General features: G+C 41.8%; 1 protein-coding gene across 18 annotated transcripts in view; it reads left to right on the top strand.

Annotated features, from left to right (window-relative positions):
* Positions 1-21,678, top strand: part of PCDH9 (protocadherin 9) — an 894,725-nt gene that overhangs the window by 108,893 nt on the left and 764,154 nt on the right. For 7 of the 18 annotated variants that reach the window (XM_073346244.1, XM_073346230.1, XM_073346296.1 and 4 more), the window contains exon 3: positions 214-309. The exons of the other annotated variants lie outside the window; for them this stretch is intronic. In XM_073346244.1, the coding sequence (XP_073202345.1) occupies positions 214-309 (96 nt within the window). The remainder of the gene's footprint in view (positions 1-213; positions 310-21,678) is intronic. 18 annotated transcript variants of the gene reach the window in all.

Here is a 21,678-nt window from a genome sequence, read left to right as displayed (position 1 = left end):
GCCAGCCACAGCACTTCTCCAAACTCTCCTCTATTTCAACTCTTCCAAACTGCTCTCTGCTCCAACTCCTCCTGGTCTGATTGAAGCAGGCGTGGGGGGGGGGGGAGCGCAGGGGGTATCGTGTCTGGCTTCAGGTGGTCTAATTGTCTTCAGGTGCTTTAATTGGCTTCAGGTGCTTTAATTAGTCTACAGCAAACTTTCTTCCCTCTACAGCGAATAAGGCTCCCTTCTAGTACACTCCTGCTGCCCTCTGGCCATGCTGTATCACTGAAGGAACTCAAATATGGGATTGCAGAACTACTAACTGTGGTATGTAACCTATTGCTTAAATCAGCTTCTGTACCAGATGACTGGTGAATAGCTAATGTGACACTAATTTTAAGAGACACCAGAGGTGATGCTGGCAGTTGTAGTAAAGAACAGAATTATCAGACACATAGGTAAATATGCTATGTTGGGCAAGGGTCAACACATTTTTTGCAAAGGGAAATAATACCTCAACAATCTATTAGAATTTTTTGAGGGTGTCAACAAGCATATGGACAAGAGTAATCCAGTTGGTATATAGTCTTACTCCTGGGGGAATTCTGCGCAAAAAACCCCCAAAATTCTGCACACAATTTTTTAAAATTCTGCAAAATTCTGCACATTTTATTTGTCAAATAAATGTGGAAGCTCCAGCATGGCATTGGGAAGCACAGGCCACTGACTGCACAGAGATGGGAGATCACTGTGCAGCTTCCCCCGGGTCACGGACTCAGGGGTGAGGTTGCACCCACCCAGACACAGCACAAGGACTAGGCCTGCCCCAGAAACACCCAGAGGCCTGCCCCGCCATGCCAAGTGCACCAGGTGTGGGCAGGTAGGCTCAGAAAGGCAGGATCCAAGTATTGAGGGGTGGTGTCTGGGTGTGGGGGAGGATATTGCTTGGTAGGGTGGTCTGGGGGATTCAGTGTTGGCATAGGCACTGACATCATGGGTGATCCGGGGCTGGAGCACCCACAGGGAAAAATTAGTGGGTGCTCTGCACCCACCAGCAGCCAAACTCCCCACCCTGCCTCACCTCCTCCACCGTCTCCTCCCCTGAGCACGCCGTGTCCCCACTTCTCTGCCTACCTCCCAGTGCTTGCTGCTGCCAAACAGCTGTAGCAAGCTCCAGGAGGGATGGGGGAGAAGTAGGAATGTGGCACACTCAGGGGAGGAGGCAGGGAACAGGTGGGGCTGGGGTGAGAATTTGGGAAAGGTGTCGGAATAGGGGCAGGGAGGGGTGGAGTTGGGGCGGGGACTTTGGGGGAGGGTTGGAATGGGGGCAGGAGGACACAGGGCAGGGTGGAGTCGGGGCAGGGCCTGGGGCAGAGGCGGGTCAAGCACCCACCGGCGCCAACAAAAGTCGGCACCTATGAGTGTTCGGGTCCAGATGCTGGGGGAGCAGGGCTTGGGACAGTGAGGATCTGGGTGCAGTTGACTCATCGGGGTAGTCCAGGTGCAGGGGGAGTGCAGCTTGTCCGGGGGAGGAGGGGCGGGGTTCTGGGTGCGGGGTTGGGGTGAGGCTCAGTGGGAGGCTCTGGGTATAAGGGGGTCTGGATGCACAGGGGTTGGGCAAATGGGGGAGCAGCTCCCTGTACAGTGATCCCTCCCTCTGCAGCTGGAGAGTGATGAGCACAGGAAGCACAAGGGGTGACAGAGTTAGTTTGAAGAGCTTCCTACAGCCGGGAGAGAAATCTGGGGTGGGTCTGACACAGCCCTGGATGCTGTGCAGGGGAAGAGGAAGTTCTGTCTTCTCCAGCCCAGCTGGGACTTGCAGCTGAGCCTGGCCCAGGGTAGGAGCCACCAGCCGCGTATTCCCCAGTCCTGCCCTCTGCCCCACAGTGATTTCCTTCTCTGCTGACTGCCCTGGCCACCTGAAACATACTGCTGAGGAGGGTTACGTGACCACTCTTGTGGCTTCCCTTTGCTTCCCTGTCCAAAAGTCAATTTTCTGCAGGGAAAGCAAAGAAATCAGTGGGGGGACATAAATTCTGCAGGTGCAGCAGTGCAGAATTCCGCCAGGAGTATAATAGTGTACTTGGACTTTCAGAAACCCTTTGACAAGGTTCTATATCAAAGGCTTGTAAGCAAAGTGGGTAGTCATGGAATAAGATGGAAGGTCCTCTCATGGATCAACAACTGTTTAAAAGACAGGAAACAAAGGGGAGGAATAAATGGTCAGATTTCACAGTGGAGAATGGAAAAAAGCAGGATCCCTCAAGATCTGTACTGGGACCAGTGCTGTTCAACATATTAATAAGTGATCTGGAAAAGGAGGTAAACTGTGAGGTGGCAAAGTCTGCAGATGGTACAAAATCACTCCAGATAGTTAACTCCATTCTTATGTTCTTAATACCACTGAGTAGTTTCAGTTAATTTAGAACCTACATAAGTATAAAAGTAGTTCACATGATTTCTTCCCATGTGTATTACCTCACCCTTGTCTACACTGAATTTTATCTTCTATTGTGTTTCTTAATCACCTAGCCTTGTTCAGTCTTTCTGAAGTTACTCCCAGTCTTCTAAAATCTTGATTAACCTGCATCAGTTTGAATGTGAGTTTTAAAGATCCTATTAATAAATTAAATGGTTTATAATTTTTGTTTTGTTTTGAGAATGGCAAAGTAGTATCAAAGGTTCATTCAAAATACAAAAGTTCAGCAGAGGTGCCATAAGCAGTTCTGTCTCTTGTAGCTTATGGGAAATGAAATACAGTGAAAATACCCATTCATAACAAGAAAATGTAAAGTCAAATAGGCCCCAAGTTTTTAATATTTAATTTTCTGCATTATAAAACAGACTCTTCTTCTCTGCCTCCCCATAAAGGCAGAAATGGATAGGATTAATTAAACATTAAATCATAATTCTTCCTAAAAGAAAAGTTCTTGCTGGTCACATTTGATATAATTTATTCCCAAGGTGATCTTTCCCACATTTGATTTTTTCCCTCATCTTTGGTTTAAAAATAATTTATAATAAGGAAATAAGCATTGTGCTATCCTATTATTCCTTTATCTTTTTCCTGGGGGAAAAAGGGTATTATTTAGTAAATTTTTCTTTAATTAAATACATGATTTGCAGACTGATTCCATAGTGGAAATGTTTTATTAGATTCAGTTCAGCCATTGATTTGGAAATGGGTACAGACAGTCATTCTGTGGAAGTAGGTTTCAGAGTAGCAGCCGTGTTAGTCTGTATCCGTAAAAAGAAAAAGAGTACTTGTGGCACCTTAGAGACTAACACATTTATTTGAGCATAAGCTTTCGTGAGCTACAGCTCACTTCATCGGATGCACACAGTGGAAAATATAGTGGGGAGATTTATATACACAGAGAACATGAAACAATGGGTGTTACCATACAGACTGTAACAAGAGTGATCAGGAAAGGATATTACCAGCAGGAGAGCGAGGGGGGAGAAGGGGGAACCTTTTGTAGAGATAATCAAGGTGGGCCATTTCCATCGCTTTACAAGAACAGTAGGAGGGGAAATAAACAAGGGGAACTAGTTTTACTTTGTGTAATGACACATCCACTCCCAGTCTTTATTCAAGCCTAAGTTAATTGTATCCAGTTTGCAAATTAATTCCAATTCAGCAGTCCCTTTTTGAAGTTTATTTGTTAAAGAATTGCCACTTTTAGGTCTGTAATGGAGTGACCAAAGAGACTGAAGTGTTCTCCAACTGGTTTTTGAATGTTATAATTCTTGATGTCTGATTTGTGTCCATTTATTCTTTTACGTAGAGACTGTCCAGTTTGGCCAATGTACATGGCAGAGGGGCATTGCTGGCACATGATGGCATATATCACATTGATAGATGTGCAGGTGAATGAGCCTCTGATAGTGTGGCTGATGTGATTAGCCCCTCTGATGGTGTCCCCTGAATAGATATGTGGACACAGTTGGCGATGGGCTTTGTTGCAAGGATAGGTTCCTTGGTTAGTGTTTTTGTTGTTTGGTGTGTGGTTGCTGGTGAGTATTTGCTTCAGGTTGGGGGCCTGTCTGTAAGCAAGGACTGGCCTGTCTCCCAAGATCTGTGAGAGTGATGGATCATCTTTCAGGATAGGTTGTAGATCCTTGATGATGCGTTGGAGAGGTTTGAGTTGGGGGCTGAAGGTGATGGCTAGTGGCTTTCTGTCCACTGTATGCATCTGATGAAGTGAGCTGTAGCTCACAAAAGCTTATGCTCTAATACATTTGTTAGTCTCTAAGATGCCACAAGTACTCCTTTTCTTTTTACAGAAAGAGACTAACAGATACAGACTACACGATTAGGTTAGTAGGTAGGTTACTGGGTTCCTAAGCCCTAGGGAAGGAGCAGATTACTCTCTAGACCAGTGGTTTTCAAACTGTGTGTCATGACCCAGTACTGGGTTGCGGAATGTAAGGCACTGGGTTGCAGTGGCTATGGTCAGCACCGCCAACTGGGCCATTAAAAGTCCTGTTGGTGGTGCTGCCCGGCTAAGGCAGGCTCGTCCTTACCTGTTCTGACACCACATTGCACCCTGGAAGCAGCCAGCAGCAGGTCCAGCTCCTAGGCCACGGGGCTCCACACGCTGCCCCTGCCCTGAGCACCGGCTTCCCGACAAATGGGAGCTGTGGGAGAGATGCCCACGGGCGAGAGCTGCGCAGAGCGGCTGGCGCACTTCTGCCTAGGAGCTGGACCTGCTGCTGGCCACTGACCAGGAGTCTCCCAAGGTAAGCCCGCACCCCAACTCCACGCCCCAATCCCCAGCCCTGAGCCCCCCAAACCCCTCATCCCTGGCCCCATCCCACAGCCTGCACCCCCCAGCTGAGATCCCTGACCTCCTCCCGCACCCCAGCCCCCTGACCAAACCCAGAGCTCCTTCCCACACCCTGAACCCCTCATTCCCAGCCCTCACCCTGCAGCCCTCATCCCCGCACCACAACCCTCTGCCCCAGCCCTGAGCCCCTCCCACACCCCAAACCCCTCATCTCCAGCTTCATTGGGTCATGGGAATCAACAATTTTCTTCAACTGGGTCACCAGAAAAAAAGTTTGAAAACCACTGCTCTAGACTGTTTGCCTTCTAGAGAAGGGAAGGAAGCCAAAGGAAGAGCCACTCCCACTTTTAGCTAATCATATGCAATGTCAAGATGGTGCTATTTCCTTCATTGGCGTATTGCAATGGGCTGGTAGGATAAGGGAAAAAGAAACATTTGAAGGGAAAATGTTAAACTTGGATGGAGCAAAACTGTTGACTAAAAACGAAAAAAATATACAACATATATATATATATATATATATATATATATATATATATATATATATATATATATATATATATATATATAATCGCTGCTATCCTACAGTCTCTTGAATAGTATAAATATAAATCATAATTACTTTAATGATGGAGCATAAATGTTTGAAACTGCAAACATGCTTATCATGAACTTACTGTATTCTTTTAATCTTCAATCTCTTGCTCTGTTATTTGCTATGTGATGACATATCATGTGTGCTCCTCAGGTCTATCAAAAAAAAAAAAAAGCTGCACAGGTATTCCAGTTGACAATATAAACATAGCAGCAGAGATGATAAATCATGATTAATGCCATGTTTCCACAAATTATCCTCACAGAACTGTAAAATTAAAAAAAGGTTCATTGCAGTTTGTGATATGGGCACGTCCAAAAGGAAAATTAGTTGCCCTCAGTCAGCTAGAAAGCAGTAGATTGGTCAGTGTCGCTCTTAATTTTGAGAACATACATAACTATAGCAGACAGGCTAAAAATTTACTTACTCATGGCCCTTTGTGAAAATGCAGAGGAGTTCTATAAATCACTAAGCTCAGCATTAGTCAGTCCCTTTTGAACAATATCTAGAATCTCCAGCACTTCTCATCCTTCTCACAGTGGTACATTGTTTCAGCCTATGTATGCCATGGCACCTGTGGAATCCTAAGGAAATTCAAGAGAGGAAGAGAGAGACCTCCCACTGTTCAGTTATATAGAACCTCTGACTGACAACAAGTATCTATCAACTATCTCCTCTTTCTAAATTGTAACCAAAAGAGGAATTGACAATAAATGATGGACGCTTGGGATGTAAATGTTAGTGGCAGAGGTAGTGGAAAGGAGAGAGTAGCCCACTGAGTGCTATGAATAAGAAAATTCCATCTAAGGGAGATCATTGTGGCTCTCAACTGCCATAATTTTGATTAACCTTGCTGTGTTTCAGCACAGGGTCATTCTATCCTGTTGATACCCTTCCTTTGAGATGTCAGTCACATTTCAATAACTTTCAGTATGGGCTTGTAAGGTCTCTTCATTGACTTTGAATGAGGCAGGTTGCTTATGAATGCAGCTTGAAGTGTCACTCACATATTCTTGCATTGCATTATCTTTGATTGGTGTGTCTGGAGTTCTGGAAAAAATTCAGAATATCCAACTGCCCCTGTTTTGGCAGTGCAGTCCCTCCACTTTTTATTTTTTTTAATGTCTTCCACTCTTATGAAGATAATGAGTTTTGATAGTGCTTCATTTCAATGTTAAAAAAGCACAGAAGAGAGTTAACTTGAAGGTGTAGCTTCTCAGGTCTTCTGTTTGTCTGAAGTTAAGTTCCCCACAAGCCTGCAGGGCTACAATTCCACTAATGTAATGCATTAGCTGTCACATGCCAAGTCAGTACAACAACAACCTAATTACTGTGATGAGAATTCCTATGTGATCTTCTCCTTGGCAAAAGAAGAATCGTTAACAGGATCATATAGTATTTAGTTTGGTCTAAAAATATGATGCGTTAATGTTAATAGAGAAAAACAAGTCCAAGAAAGGGCCTAAACGTGACTCCCACTAATTTTAGCCTTCATGGTAGATTTTTGGCTGCCTTGCATGGTTTCATAGGGTTAAGCCCAAAGCAGGTTGAATGAGGTAAACCCATTTCTAGTTTTGCAGTTGTTATGATTAGCAACAGACTCCATAGTTGTTTTTGTGGAAGTTTCATTGTGCAGCGAATGTGTGTCCCAGGACAGTGGTTGTTCTAAGGCAGTATTATTCAGTAATCGGATTTACAATATAGTGTTCCAGTTGTAATCCAAGAGTTGTTCCATTAATTTTAAACAAAATAAATATTTCTCTGACACAGCTACTTGAGGTTTATCATCTCATTTTGAGGAGTGCCCTAGCTCACATAAACAGACATTTTCCCTCTTCCAGTGTTAGCAGAAAATGCAAGAGTTTGTGGTGAAGGAGTGGGGAACTGTATAATGTAAAATACTTCATCTCACTCAGAGGCAGAAAAATAAATAAGAGGAGTTTCTGTTCTTTTAGCTACTGTGGTAACTTCTCTGCTCAATGTGAAGGAAAGAAAGGAGTATATTATTGTAAGTAGCTGAAGCCTAGGAGTGAAAAACCAAAGTAAAATCCCTATTATAAGCTTAGTCCTGTAAAACCAGAGAAAGGAGAAGACATTATGAAGTCCATTAGGGAGCTTACTTTTCTAATCTAACTAAGGTGGGAGTCTTCAGATACTGTGCTGGGGCGTGTCAGTACAGCCTCCTAAGAACTATACATAAATACTGTTGATGGAGTTGCCGTTAACTTACAGTGCCGCTAACTTTGAACTAATCAGTTAACGTCTGTGTGCCTCAGTTTCCACACTAATTAGATCTACCACGCAGGAGTTTTGTGAGTCTTGTTTAACTATTGTTTGTGAAAGCTTTGAGATCCTCAGCTAAAAATGCACATAACTGCAAATTTTTCCAGTATTAGCCAAGACAAAGATTTCTCTGATTGTAAACAGTAGCTTCTTCCTCTGACACGTTTCTTATTTTCCTGGTGAATGCTATATTTTATTTGCAGCAACTAATGGTATTAGAATTAACCTCAATATATTTTCTTTGTGTTTTTTTGAAAAATAAAGGGCCTACACTGAAAAAAACAAAACAAAATCCAAACCAGTCCTGAGATATGTGTGCAATTGCGTATGTGCATTGGCTTGCCGGTTATCATGATTATATATGAAGACGGAACGGTTGCATTCATAAATGGCTGGATGCCTAGCTAGCAATTATCATATGTTATCTCATACAATCACAGTAATTTCATGTGAATCTGAGACCTCTTTTTTAATTAATGAAAAGTCCCAATATAGTACTATCACCTTTACCTGAGTGTTTCTTTAAGTCAGCTTATATGTGGCTTCTGCTATGTGAGAAATAAATTTTAAATTATAATGAAAGTTTTCTGGCTAGATAATAACATTATGAGCCTCATTAGTATGAGAGTCATTAGGAAGCTCAAGAAGTATCTTTTTTTAAAATGTACTGAAAACCATTGATATACTGACCTCATTCTCCATTCACCTGTCTTGAAAACTAACGGAGCTGTAAAAAGAAAATGTGTATTTCCCAGTGGAAAATCAAGAGTAAAAGACAGAGCTGTGACATGACTTCAGACAGTGCATTGTGAGGGTCATTGTCTAGTTGCTGAGAAGCATATAAATGTCACTAGAACTGATTGTGGGAGCCCTTTTATGTAAAATCATAGGTCATATTTAACCAGCATAATCTAATGTGTAATGAAAGCCTCATGAGAGGGGAAGAAAATCTAGATTTACATACTGAGCTCTGGGTAGGAACTGTTATTAGCATTCTCTTAATTGTTCAGCATTCTCTCCAGATAGAGCTATTATTTCCCCTAGAGCCTTACACTTGGAATCATAGAATCTTGTCTGAAGAATCAGAGGAGATACGAACAGGTAGGAGAAAGATGGAAGTAGGCATTTAGTCATCCCCACTCCCAATGCTGTTCATTCCTTACAGTGCTATATTTTCTAGTACCTTGTTCAATCCTGTTTTAAATGTCCCCAGTCATGTGGCTCCAACCACTTCTGTGGGGAGATTGCTTCACAATCTAACAGACCTGGCATCGTTAGGAAATGTTTCATGATATCCTGCCTAAGGACTCTACTGTGTTTTTTACAGTAGGACTTCAGTAATGGGGCAGTGGAGCTGTACTGCACAGTGGCAGTGGGAAGAACGTTTGAGTTACTCGTATTTGAAAAATAGCTTGTGCAATAGCTATTTTCATAATTCATTTTACTGCATATCTTGTACATACACAAATTCCCATTGATTGTGTTAGGAAATTAGGTACTTAGGAGAGTTGGAATTTGACCTATGATGTTTCCATTGTTGTATTGTTAGTATAGTTCACGTGGATAGAAACTAGGAAATGCAAACTTCTGTTATCATACAGTGTTCTTACACTATGTATTTAGCAGACTATGAGAGTTTGTCCTACTTACTGTTCTGCTACCAGGACAGACTTTTAATTAAAAGGAAAGTTAGCTATTTTTGAACCTCCCATTCTCCCTTACACAGAAAAGGCTAACCTAAATAGAAGCTCCATACTACCGAAGAAGAAATCAAGACAAGTTAAAACTGTATTAAGCTTGTGTTAATTTTCCTCCCTGTGGGTCTGGAAGGGTTAGTAGCCGGAGGGGACTGCTTGATGTCCTGCTTTATAATCCCATTTCTGGCCAACCTTTTTCAGCTATATGGCACTCGTGGAAACTTCTCTATGGAAGGGCTTCAGCAGGGTAGATTCAAAAGCCAAGGGGAATTGACCCAAGACCACCACATCACCTTACATGTGTGTCTTCTCCAGAGTCCAGGCACCTAATTAGTGGAGCTGTGCCTGCACGGCTTCACTAATTCGGAGAGTGGCCCTTCATTCTCTTGTGTGCAAACTATCCGTGGACCACCAGAATGGAGTGGTCCACGGACCACAGTTTGAGAACCTCTGGTGTAAACATTATCCTACAAATCTTTGTGCTTAAATTCAGTGTTATAAACCACCTGCTACTGCAGAGGAACTGTTTTAAATCCCTAAGAACAACCAAATTAATAATTATATGATGCATGCCAGGTCATGTTGCTCTTTCCTGACTAAATAAACTAATTTAAATATGTTGCTTGTACTACATTTGGATTCTGCCCCTAGTAAATTGTGGTGACATCCAGAAAATTACTCATTAGGAAAAGGTATTTAGAAAAAATGAGCTGTAGTTTGAAGGAGCAAATGTGCTATGAATCTCAATTTTTATGAGTTTGATGTAATTTCTGTTGTCGGTTCTGGTCCATCTTGCCCGGAACATTTCTTCTTAACTGGGTTGCTGATGTTTCTCCACATAGCAAGGGACTTTGAAGAAGTCTGCTCCCCTTGGCTTTAAAGTTTAAATAAAAAAAAACACATTTTCCTCACTAGAAAAGTCTTTCTGAAACAAAAGAAGAAATGCTGAGGACCCATTTTTAATGAAAAACTGTTAAACATAACAAAGATCCAGTGTACCATATGGCAATTATGCCAAAAGATTGAATTTATTATCAAATAAAACTGTTGGCTTGTAAATTTCACAGTTTCCTCTTTTCGCAACCAGTGTGTTTTTAGAGGTTTTCTGTAGGGTTAGTTGCCAGACTTCTGCAAAAACAACAGTTTGTCCTTGTCACAGGAGGTGTTAGGAAATCAAATCCAACTGAAGCAGCGAATGAAATTACAGATTAGTTCTGTCCCAGCTGCATGACATGTGCCAAAAGCTGATTTTCCATAAAGAAATGTAAGGCAATGAACATAAAATTCTATTTGCTCTATTATGAGAAGGTTTTCCCCTGTTATGGTCTTTTATAATTTTCTCTGATACTTAATCTTTCTGAAAAATCCCAGTTCATTCTCACCATAGTTAAAGGTGATTCAAGTGTCTTTCTTGAAAGGTTTTCTTATAACAGTTTTAGTTGGATTACTAAACAGCTCCAGTGAAAAATGTTGAGCCAGATTCTCAGATGGTAAAAATCAGCATAACTGGATCATTTTACATCAGCTGCAGATCTGGGCTGTTGTGCATTTGTGGAATAATGTTCTTTTTCTAACAATATATTGTAGACTCTGGAGTATTTTAACCATTCGTGTTACAGAATTTTCTTCAGAAATTTTCTCCAGCATCTTCTGGTCTGAGGGAGTCGCCCAGGGAATACTTGTATTCTTTCTAGTTCTGAGAATGATTTCTAATCTTTTTTTAAACATAGCTGACAGTTTTATGACACCTATCCCCTTTTTAATCTATGATCTTAATTAGGTCACATTAAGGAAAGTGCTTCCTCTCTTCTCCCCCGCCCACTGCCCTGTGTAGCCATTCATCTATGAAAGTGGAAGTTGATATTATTGCCTCAGATAAGATATGCTCTCTGAAGTTTAGAGTCTCTGAGGCAGTTAACAAGTGTAATTTCATAGCATGCATACTTAGACAACATTCATTGAGAGCTTTCAATGTAGCTTGCATTCACACCATAAAATTATACTTTCTTATGCAGCCATTTGTCGAACGAACTTTAAATGAGTGATCAGTGATGCTTATTACATTCAAATTCTATTGCCAGAAAGTGTGTGTAGGGGGCTCAGAGATGTGAGACCCCCTCATTTTCACTTGGGTATGAAGTGCGAGTTTCACAATTAAACTGGCAAAGAGCCTTGAGGCGTGAAAGGGAATCCTTCAGTAAGGACAATGGTGCTTTTCTTTGGCAGTAGGAAAAGATACAAGAGAACAGAATTAAGCTCTCTACTCCTGCATTGAATGGCTTAATTCAGCTTTGCTCGTTCACCGGTATTTTACTCCTATGCATGGCATGGGGAGGAATACAAGAAAACTAGTCCACAGAAGCCCTCTTCACAAAGACAGCTCACTTATCTATAACCTGTCAAATTTGCCACTAATTACTGTCAGCATAATAAACCTTCTACAAATGTGTCCAGACACTTTGTTCTTTAGATCACTTTCATTATTGGAGGACATCTTTAAATCTCTCCCACTCTTTCATTCCCCTTCTAATTTGCCTTCTTTGGCATCTAATGTAAGAGAAATAGGAAAATATGAAGTTGTGAATAATGTTTTGGGCGAGTTCATGTTGATATAGAATTTCCCTGAGAGGAACATTAATAATGGGTTGGCACAACATGTTTGCTATGGTGGGTTTGATGCCTTGATTGCATTTCCTTGGTGCATTAATTGTTGCTTTGGGGAACGTTTGGATGTTGGGTTCAATGGACCATATAATTTTGAATTAACCTCTTTTTTTCCTAATCATGACTATACTGGTTTTTACAGCCTGTTCTTCCTTGGTTCTTTTTTAAGAGGGGGGAGAACAAGAGATGTTCAAGTATTTAAGATTCTGAGATAGGTATGGAGTAAGAGAAATATTCATAAGGAAACTTTGTTTCAAAAGAATTTCTTCGGTTTCTTTTCCCATAAGAATTCCCCACATTGTTTCTACCATAAAATATTCACTGCAGTCCCCAGGAGTGAAGGATGAAAACCATTAGTATTACATTCAGATGTGGTAGTTTCAGTTATATATCCCTGTGTTTGGTGAACGCTTATGATGAATTTGAGAGGCTCCCCTGGATGATTTTCAAGAGTCTTATTAAACACTATCAGGAGCCCTATTTTAGATAAATGCATCATTTTCCTGGAAGTTCTAATTAAATAATGTAATTTACAAGATGGAGATTAGAGAGAGAGAGAGAGGCTTTCCTTGATTCGTGGTTGCTATGTTCAAGGAATATTCTGGTTGTAAGGAACTATTTAGTCAACTAGAAATTTTGCTTTGGGGGTCATGCATCAGAGAATCAATCTGAACTTTGCACTGTTTCCAAAACTTAAAATGCTTATTATTTGTGTGTGTGTGTGTGTGTGTGGGTGGCAGTGAGGGGGATGGGGGAAAGAGGTGGAGGAGAGAGGGAAAGGGAGTGGTGGTGATTGAGTTTCTTCATCACTGCATTGGTGTCAGAGTGGCAGCAAAGACAGGATATCCCTGGCAGGAGAGAGCATAAGTAGTATTATAGATAGTGAACATGTACTAGGGCAATGAAGGAGTCACGTTGGGACAGGACAGGGAATTAGCAAACTTTGTTTCAAAATAACAGGATTTGTATGTAACATAATAATAATTGACATTTGTAAAGTGACTTCCATCTGAGATTCTCAGAGCATTTTTCTAACATTAACTATGCCTTACAACAGGGATCTGCAACCTTTGGCACGCGGCCAGCACATCCCTCAGCCCGTGCCACTTCCCGCAGCCCCCATTGGCCTGGAGCGGCGAACCGTAGCCAGTGGGAGCTGTGATCGGCCAAACCTGCGGACGCGGCAGGTAAAACAAACCACCCCGGCCTGCCAGGGGGCTTACCCTGGTGGGCTGCGGGCCACAGGTTGCCGATCCCGCCTTACAAAAGCCATGTGCATTAGGTACAGTTACACTCATATTATAGATGGTAAACTCGGGCACAGAGGTTAAAGAGACACTATCGGTTTAAAAATTATACATTTTTGAGAACACACAGATTTCTTTACCGACTGTTGGTACCACTTGGTTTATTATAATGGAAAGAATTTTAAAAATTAAATTTATTTTTCATCATTTAGGCTCAGCTATGTGTTTATTCTGTCCATTTTACTCTATTTGAATAACAAAAATGAAAATGAAGAGTTTAACATTAGGTAGTTTAATTCACTGGCAGACATACACTAGCACAGAGGTGGGCAAACTACGGCCTGCGGGCCACATCCGGCCCGTAGGACCGTCCTGCCTGTCCCTTGAGCTCCCTGCCAGGGAGACTAGCCCCCAGCCCCTCCCCTGTTGTCCCCCCTCCCCCACAGCCACGCCCCCGTGCAGGGAGCACTCTGGGCAGCGCAGCAGCATGTCTGGCTTCAGCTGGGCAGCGTGTCTGTCAGACATGCTGCTCTGAGTGGCATGGTAAGGGGGCCGGGGCCAGGGAGCGGGGGGGATTGGATAGGGGCAGGGGGTTCAGGGAGGGGTCGGTCAGGGTACAAGGAGCAGGGTGGTTGAATGGGTCGGGGATTCTGAGGGGTGCAGTCAGCGGCTGGGAAGTGGGAGGGGCGGATGGGGGTGGGGGGCCAGGCTGTGTGGGGAGGCACAGCCTTCCCTACCCAGCCCTCCATACAGTTTTGCAACCCCAATGTTGCCCTCAGTCCAAAAAGTTTGCCCACCCCTACACTAGCACCAGACTGCAATATTTAGGTTGAAATACTACAAGGGAATCTTTGAAACCACATGAGCTTTTAATTGAATTTAAAAAAAAAAAACCTGACAAAATATGTTTAATAGTTAATCTTGTCATTTATTTTAAGCAGATCTAAGTTTAAGGTGTTCGGGGGGAGAGAATTAATCTAATAGCAAGTCAGTGGAAAACTCTGAGTCTTCTCATCTAAGCACGAAACATGATTGTGGAAGTTTAATAATGCTATGTTTGTAATTTACAGTTTTGCAAGTGCAATGAAGGCAGTGGGTGTCTTTCCATTGACTTCAATGGGCTTTGGATTAGAACCAAAATTAGGATTGATGAAGTAAACCTTTGGAACATTCTATCTGTGTCTCTGGCTTGCACTAAATAACTTAGGGTAGATTTGTTTGCACTTGGAAATGGTTTAACTGAACTGGTGTTGTCCACAGCTTAGTTCTTAGTCAGGACAGGGATGAACCGTGATCATCACCAGTTCAGCAAAATCATTTCAACAATCAGTAGTCAATAATTTGTTTGATTTCTAGTGTAGATACGGTTTAAGAGCAGTGCTGCTGAAATCCAAGTCTGTTCTCTCTTTGTTCAATTCACTCCAGTAAGCAAATAGGACTTGCTTTTTTTCCCCTAAAGCTGAGTTTCTTGCTAAAATTTCCCACCATTTTTACTACTGTTTCAGCTGCATTGTTGATGGGATGCAATAATGTAGGCAAGACTCTGGGAAAGCTCTGGCATTTTAGTGACCATGGGCTTGTTTTTTTTTTCTGAAATGCCCAGCACTCGTAACTCTAAGTGATGTCAGTGGGAGTTGTGGGTGCTCAGCTCTGTTGAAAATCAGGCTCCATGTCATCTAACCACATATGCAGCAGGGATTTTGGCCAATGTTATCTCTTCCACTATTGCTACCGCCACTGGACCTGAACCATTGATAGTAAAATTGGGAGATTTCAACAATTTCCTGGTATTGACAAGGCCTACGTGATTGTACTACCATGAGACAAAGTATGCACAGTTGTGATATCGAAGATCAAACAGTTTGGTTACAGAAAAGCAAATAGAAGGTGCTCAGCTTGGTACCATATGGAACAAAAGTAATTACTGAGGATGAAAGGCAAAGCAAGGCAATTAGCATGCTTGTTGTTTGTCAACGAGTAACCTTCAGTATCTTAAAATGTTGCAGTTCAAGTTTCATGACAGGGTTGTGGGAATTCATCAGAAATGGTGATTTCAAAGTCTGATTATTTAAAATGTATTGTAGTGACAAATGCAATGGAAACCTATTCATAGGCTTGCTCTATACTCAATTGCTTCTTTTAACATATTCATTTATCAGATATTTGACTAGGAGGAACACAGCCTCACATTATATTGATGTAAATTGGTGCAGAACAAAATACATTCATCTTTTAGGATTGCACATGCAGCAAAGCAGCTGATCACTTCTATATTTCATATACTAGGTATTTATTTCATAAGTATTGCACATGTGTGAATTTATTTTTCTTGGAAATGTATTTTTGTATTATTTTTGAGTGCCAATTTTTGATAATAAATGTAATGAAGCTGTGATACACAGGAAAGAGCCTGATCTTAATCTCCTGGCTCCTGCCATATGACTTGTGTCAAACTTATAGAAGCTTATACCTCTGTCACATGGAAGGACATTAAGTTATGATGAGTGTGCTTTACAGCATGTTTTCACATGTACTGTAGCTTTACTACAGCAACTCTGATTTACTGAATGCTACTTCTAGTTAAGTCATATAGTTCTTCCACTAGTTCTCCTGTCAAGAGGCTGCTGGACCACCAAGTGAGGAAACCTGGGGTGGGGGTTAGAACCTAGTACAGATCCTTATACTACTTCTGGAGGTGGACCAAAGTAAGAACATTTCTCGTTACTTGTTCCTCAGCTTAGCTGCATGTCTAATATGTAAAGGTGTGTCTGGGACTGTCTTTTACTTTGTCAACCCCCTTTTTTTTCTTACCAAAAATTAAAAAAAAATGTCTAAGAAGCTTGCCATGATACTTACATCAGAAATTTCAAATGTGCCAAGTTTTGGAGGCATGGAAATTTCAAGCTCGAAGGGAATTGTACAAGATGATTTTTTGAATCCTCATAATGTACAAAAAGCAAAACAGAGAGCACTCAAAAACTGCACAAAATGCATTGGTAAAACACATATGTTATGACTAAACTGGTTAAAAATTTCCTTAAACATGAACTCTACTTTTCTGGGGTCAATAATTCAGGAATATATTTTACAATCATTCATGGAAAAATAGCTCTCAAAAACCTCAGGGAAAAAGTAATTAACCCCTGTGATGGGTTTTGTCACAGGGACCCCCTTGGGACTGTCACCTGATATGCTGAGACTACCTCTGAGCCTGTTTTCCTTGGCAGCTTGGGACCCCAGAACCCTGCCTGGTCAAGCCAGATACACTAATCTGCTGCAACACAGACCCAGGGTCTGACCCATGCCACCAAAGCTGCAGACTTAACTGAAAATGGCTTAGCAAGTGCTCCTGTCTCTAGCACCCAGACACCCAGCTCCCAATGGAATCCAAACCCCAAATAAATCTGTTTTACTCTATATAAAGCTTATACAGGGCAAACTCATAAATTGTCTACCCTCTATAACACTGATAGAGAGATATGCACAGCTGTTTGCTCACCCAGGTATTAATTACTTTGGGTTAATTAATAAACAAAAGTGATTTTATTAAGTATCAAAAGTAGGATTTAAGTGGTTCCAAGTAATAACAGACAGAATAAAGTAAGTTACCAAGCAAAATAAAACAAAACACGAAGTCTAAGCCTAATACATTAAGAAACTGATTACAAATGAAATCTCACCCCCAGAGATGTTCCAATTATCTTCTTTCACAGACTGGACTCTTTCCTAGTCTGGGTGCAGCAATCACTCAGACACCCGAAGTTACTGTTCTTTGTTCCAGTTTCTTTCAGGCATCTATTTGGGGTGGAGATGCCATCTCTTAAGCCAGCTGAGGACAAAATGGAGAGGCTTCCAGGGCCTTTTATATTCTCTCTCTTGTGGGTGGAAACCCCTTTGTTCTTCTGTGCAAAGTCACAGCAACAAGATGGAGTTTGTAGCCACCAGGGCAAGTCACATCTCCATGAAAGATTCAGCTTTTTGCAGGCCGATGCCATTGTTTACATGTTAGTTTGAACATTTCCAGGAAAGCTCAAATGTGGATTAGCGTCTCCCAAAGTCCATTGTCAGTTAAGTGTTTCTTGTTAGGACTATTCTCAGTGAGTGCCCATTCTCAAAAAGCTGACCAAGTGCTTCACTGAGGCTACTTAAAATCAAACACATTGAGATACAAGTACATAGCCAATATTAATAACTTCAAATACAAAAATGATACACACATACAGACAGCATAACCATAACGAGCAAATTACAACCTTTCTATAGACACCTTACTTGACCTTCTTTGTACAAGATTAGATGCAACTATAGGACCTTGGTTACAACAATGATCTATATGGTTACAGTTCATGTCAGTAATGTCACATACCCCCATATATCCATACATTTATATCTATAATAACGATAATTATAAAAAAAGAAGACAGACAAGGACATATATTAAGCTTTGATCTGAATTTGTGTTGGTTTAGACCAGTGGTGGGCAAACTTTTTGGCTTGAGGGCCACATCAGGGAATAGAAATTGTATGGCGGGCCATAAATGCTCACAACATTGGGGTTGGGGTGCAGAAGGGGGTGAGAGCTCTGGTTGGATGTGCGGGCTCTGGAGTGGGGCTGTGGATGAGGATTTTGGGGTGTAGGAGGGTGCTCTGGGATGGGACGGAGGGATTCAGAGGGGGATCAGGGCTGGGGCAGGGGTGCGGGAAGGGGTGCAGGTTCCAGCTGGGGGTACGGGCTCTGGGGTGGGGTTGGGGATGAGAGGTTTGTGGTGCAGGAGGGTGCTCCATGCTGGGATCGAGGGGTTTGAAGAGCGGGAGGGGGATCAGGGCTGGGGTAGGGGGTTGGGGCATGGGGAGAGGCTCAAGGATGCAGGCTCCGAGCGGCGCTTACCTCAAGTGGCTCCTGGAAGCAGTGGCATGTCCCTTCTCTGGCTTCTATTCATGGAGCGGCCTCCGATCTTTGAAGCGGGTCCATGCCGTGGCTTCCAGGAGCCGCGTGGTGCGGCCCCCGACCTGGTGCCCCAGCTGGAGCTCACGGACCGGCTTAAAATGGCTCGCAGGCCATTGTTTGCCTGCCCCTGGTTTAGACAGAGCCTTAACATCACTTCATGGTATTGTTTTGTTTATAATATATTAATCAGAGTGATTTTTACTGTACTAGAGAATACTTCATTCCAGATAATATACTGTTTTGGAAGGTATATGTACTAGAGTGTTTCCATGTAAAAATTCACCTTATCAGTAGGCCTGTATTCTTTCCTGTAACTTGCAATCCTAAAAATAAATAATTTTTAGCATTGGCACTTTTGAGGTGCCCTTTTGAGCTTAAGAATGGTTTCCATTCATATTATCTCTTACATACATTTTTCTGACGTGTGGCTCATTATCACAGTATTTTCATTTGCATGCAAGTATGTTTTTCAAAGCACCAGCTTTTGTACCCTTTTTTAGTTCCATAGCTCCATTTCCTAGATTTATTTCTGAGAGCAGCATTCAAAGCAGCACTGTCAGCCTTAAAAATACCATATTTCAATCAGTTTTGCTTTGAAATTTGAATCTGATTTAGTCTCCATTTTGAAAACAAATGGAATAAACACTATGATTTGAATATGGTAAAATAATAACCCAGAATTTCAGATTTCTGTGTAAACACTGACATGCTTACTTATGGGATCATAACTTTTTGGGCTTTCCATGCATATAGGTTGAAGGTTCAGCTCTAAAATCTCCAACATGCACAGCTACAGAATAAGGTTGGATAGTCCAGATTATGGGTATGGGGGGGAGGAGTTGTTTTGTTTTTTTAACCTGATTGGATCAGAGCACTTGAAGGGAGTTCTCCAGTTGATTTGCATGGGATTATGGTCTTGTCAAAAGTCAAATCACTAACACTTCTGCAGTGTCTTATGCATGTAGTTTCATGTTATAAGAAAAGAGAGGCAAACTGGGTGAGGTAATATTTTTTATTGGACCAACTGCTATTGGCGAAAGAGACAAGCTTTTGAGCTTACACAGAGCTCTTCTTCAGGTCCTTCTTCTGACCTGAAGAAGAGCTCTGTACAAGCTTGAAATGGTTTTGACAATGTAACCAGTGAGCGGGAGACTACTCTCCTAAATTCCATATGTCCAGGATGAGGAGCTGAGGAGTTAAGTATCCTGTGGGCTGTACAATATTGGAAAGGAGTCTCTCTCCTTCCAGTGGAGTAAAAAGTCACTAATTGGAAACAATAAAGTATAATCTTATGTTTAGTGATACGCTTGGGAAATTTCTATACAGCTTGTACATTTGACCTTCTTGGAAATAGGCCAGTTTCTTATAGGTTTACAAGTAGGGTTTCCAAGTAGTTTGTCAGGAGATGGGGAAGGGGAGAAGGAGAGTGTTGGCTATGGAAAGTAGGGGAGCCTACATCTAGATTAAGACATGGCATCACATAATTGGAAAGGTCACTTTCTGGGAGGAGGTAGCTTGTAGTTTATGGAACTGGGATCTCTTTTGGGGAGGTGAAAGGAGAAACCTGCAGTTAGGGGACCTTTGGGTGAATTTTGAAGTGACTACAAGAGGGGTGGCTGAGGAATTGAAATGAGTTTTTAAGGGTTAAGTGGAATCTTTTAAAAAGACTATGTTATTAAAGCTGTATACTGCAGTAGGTATATATCGTATAGATGACATGCTGAGAGTAATTGAGTAATCAGCTGCTATAGCTGAAATAGACTGTGTACAATTTTCAGTGCTATTAGGTCATAAGAGATTTCAGCTTGTGTTATTGTAACTAGACAACTGCAAAGAAAAACAGTCCTTTGTTATAATATTGTTTGTCAGTAATGTGTCAGGATTGCTAGTGCACCATAAGCACTTAAGGGCTATTTTCTGAAACTGTGATAACTAAATTCCATGCCAAAGATGTCTAAATTTGGGAGATTCTAACAGCCAAAAATGTAGCCATAATAATTTCTAAGGGGTTGAAAGCATCAGATTTAATTTTACAATGACAGTAAATTTTGTACAAGGAGAGAAGAAAACAATATTTTTAACTCATCAGTATCCAGAGAGCATAATGTTGCTGCCAGCAGGTTTTTTTGTTTTGTTTTGCTTTGTTTGTTTGTTTCGGTTTTTGTTTAATTCCAAGAACTGCTTGCTCCTGGTTGGTCAGGTGATGTCGGATGCCTGCTTGCTGGAGGCAACAGGGTGAAAGGAGTGCTGTTCCTGCTTTAGGCATCTGACATTTGTGCCATTTGTTAGCATACATGGGTAATTTTGAGTCTGTCTGATACTAATTTATCACAGTCCCACATTTCAAAAGGATGAAATGAATCTCCCCAAGATAATACCAACAGAGTTGATTCAATATGCAGCTACCCTATACGTGTTGTAGATTTCATCATATCCTATTAATCAAACACTGTTTTGAATGGCGTGCAGTGTTGGCAAAACACAATAAAGGAATAAAGTAGACTAAACAGCAAATAATAAAATAACTAATGCTTTTTAATTTAGGGCTTTTGATTCCAGAAAATGTACTGGATTAACCACCCCATTGCTGCTGTCAACTATGATTTTTGAAGTGCCATCGTTCAGTTGACTTAGTTAGAGTGTTCATAGTGAACTTTTAGCAACAGGGTAGGTCCAATCACTCTCAAGTGTCTAATCACTAATACAGAACAGATTCTAATTTTTCTTATAAAGTTAACAGATTGCATTTATTTATTTGGGCTGAAATTTTCCTCAGTGCAGAGATCCAGTCCTAGTTCCTCTACACGAGTCTTTCTCAGCCTTTTTGATACATGGGACCAGCTTGCTGCCTTCCTAAAGTATGTCAGGGAGATCTGAGGGACCAGCGCTGAGAAAAGATTCCAAGTAACGCTTAAACGCTCATTTCAGTTTCTCAGCAACCCCTATCCTAGTCACTTCAAAATGCACCTAAAGCCCCCTACCTGCTTTACACTACCTAAGGGCTTGTCTACACTTACATTTTATAGCGCTCTAAATTGCTGGCTCAGGGGTGTGAAAAACCACCCCTCTGAGCACAGCAAGTCTCATGGAGGTGATTACCAGGAGCATTGGGAGAGCTGTCTCCCAGCGCTCCTGCACAACTACAACTGCCACGGGAACGCTCTCGCACTTCAAAGCGCTGCTGCGGGAGCGTTCCCGTGGCAGCGCTTTCAAGTTTCCAGTGTAGCCATGCCCTCAGTGTAATGTTAAGGGCTTGTTCCTTCAGCCACTGAAGTCATTGGGAACGTATCCATTAACTAGAGCATGAGTAGGCGCAAACCCTAAAAGGGCCTTAGGTGAGGACAGGGTCCTCTCGCAGGCTTTGTGCGCTGAGATCAGTTTCATTTCCCATTTCTAGGCTTGGCAGAATTCAATTTTTATATATATTTTTATTTTGATGGAGAATATCAATGTTCATTTTTAAGCATTTTGC

This window comes from Lepidochelys kempii, chromosome 1 (assembly GCF_965140265.1).
Source record: "Lepidochelys kempii isolate rLepKem1 chromosome 1, rLepKem1.hap2, whole genome shotgun sequence".
NCBI classification, from domain to species: Eukaryota; Metazoa; Chordata; order Testudines; family Cheloniidae; genus Lepidochelys; species Lepidochelys kempii.
Note: the sequence above shows the minus strand (reverse complement) of the source record. Positions and strands in the feature narration are given on the sequence as shown.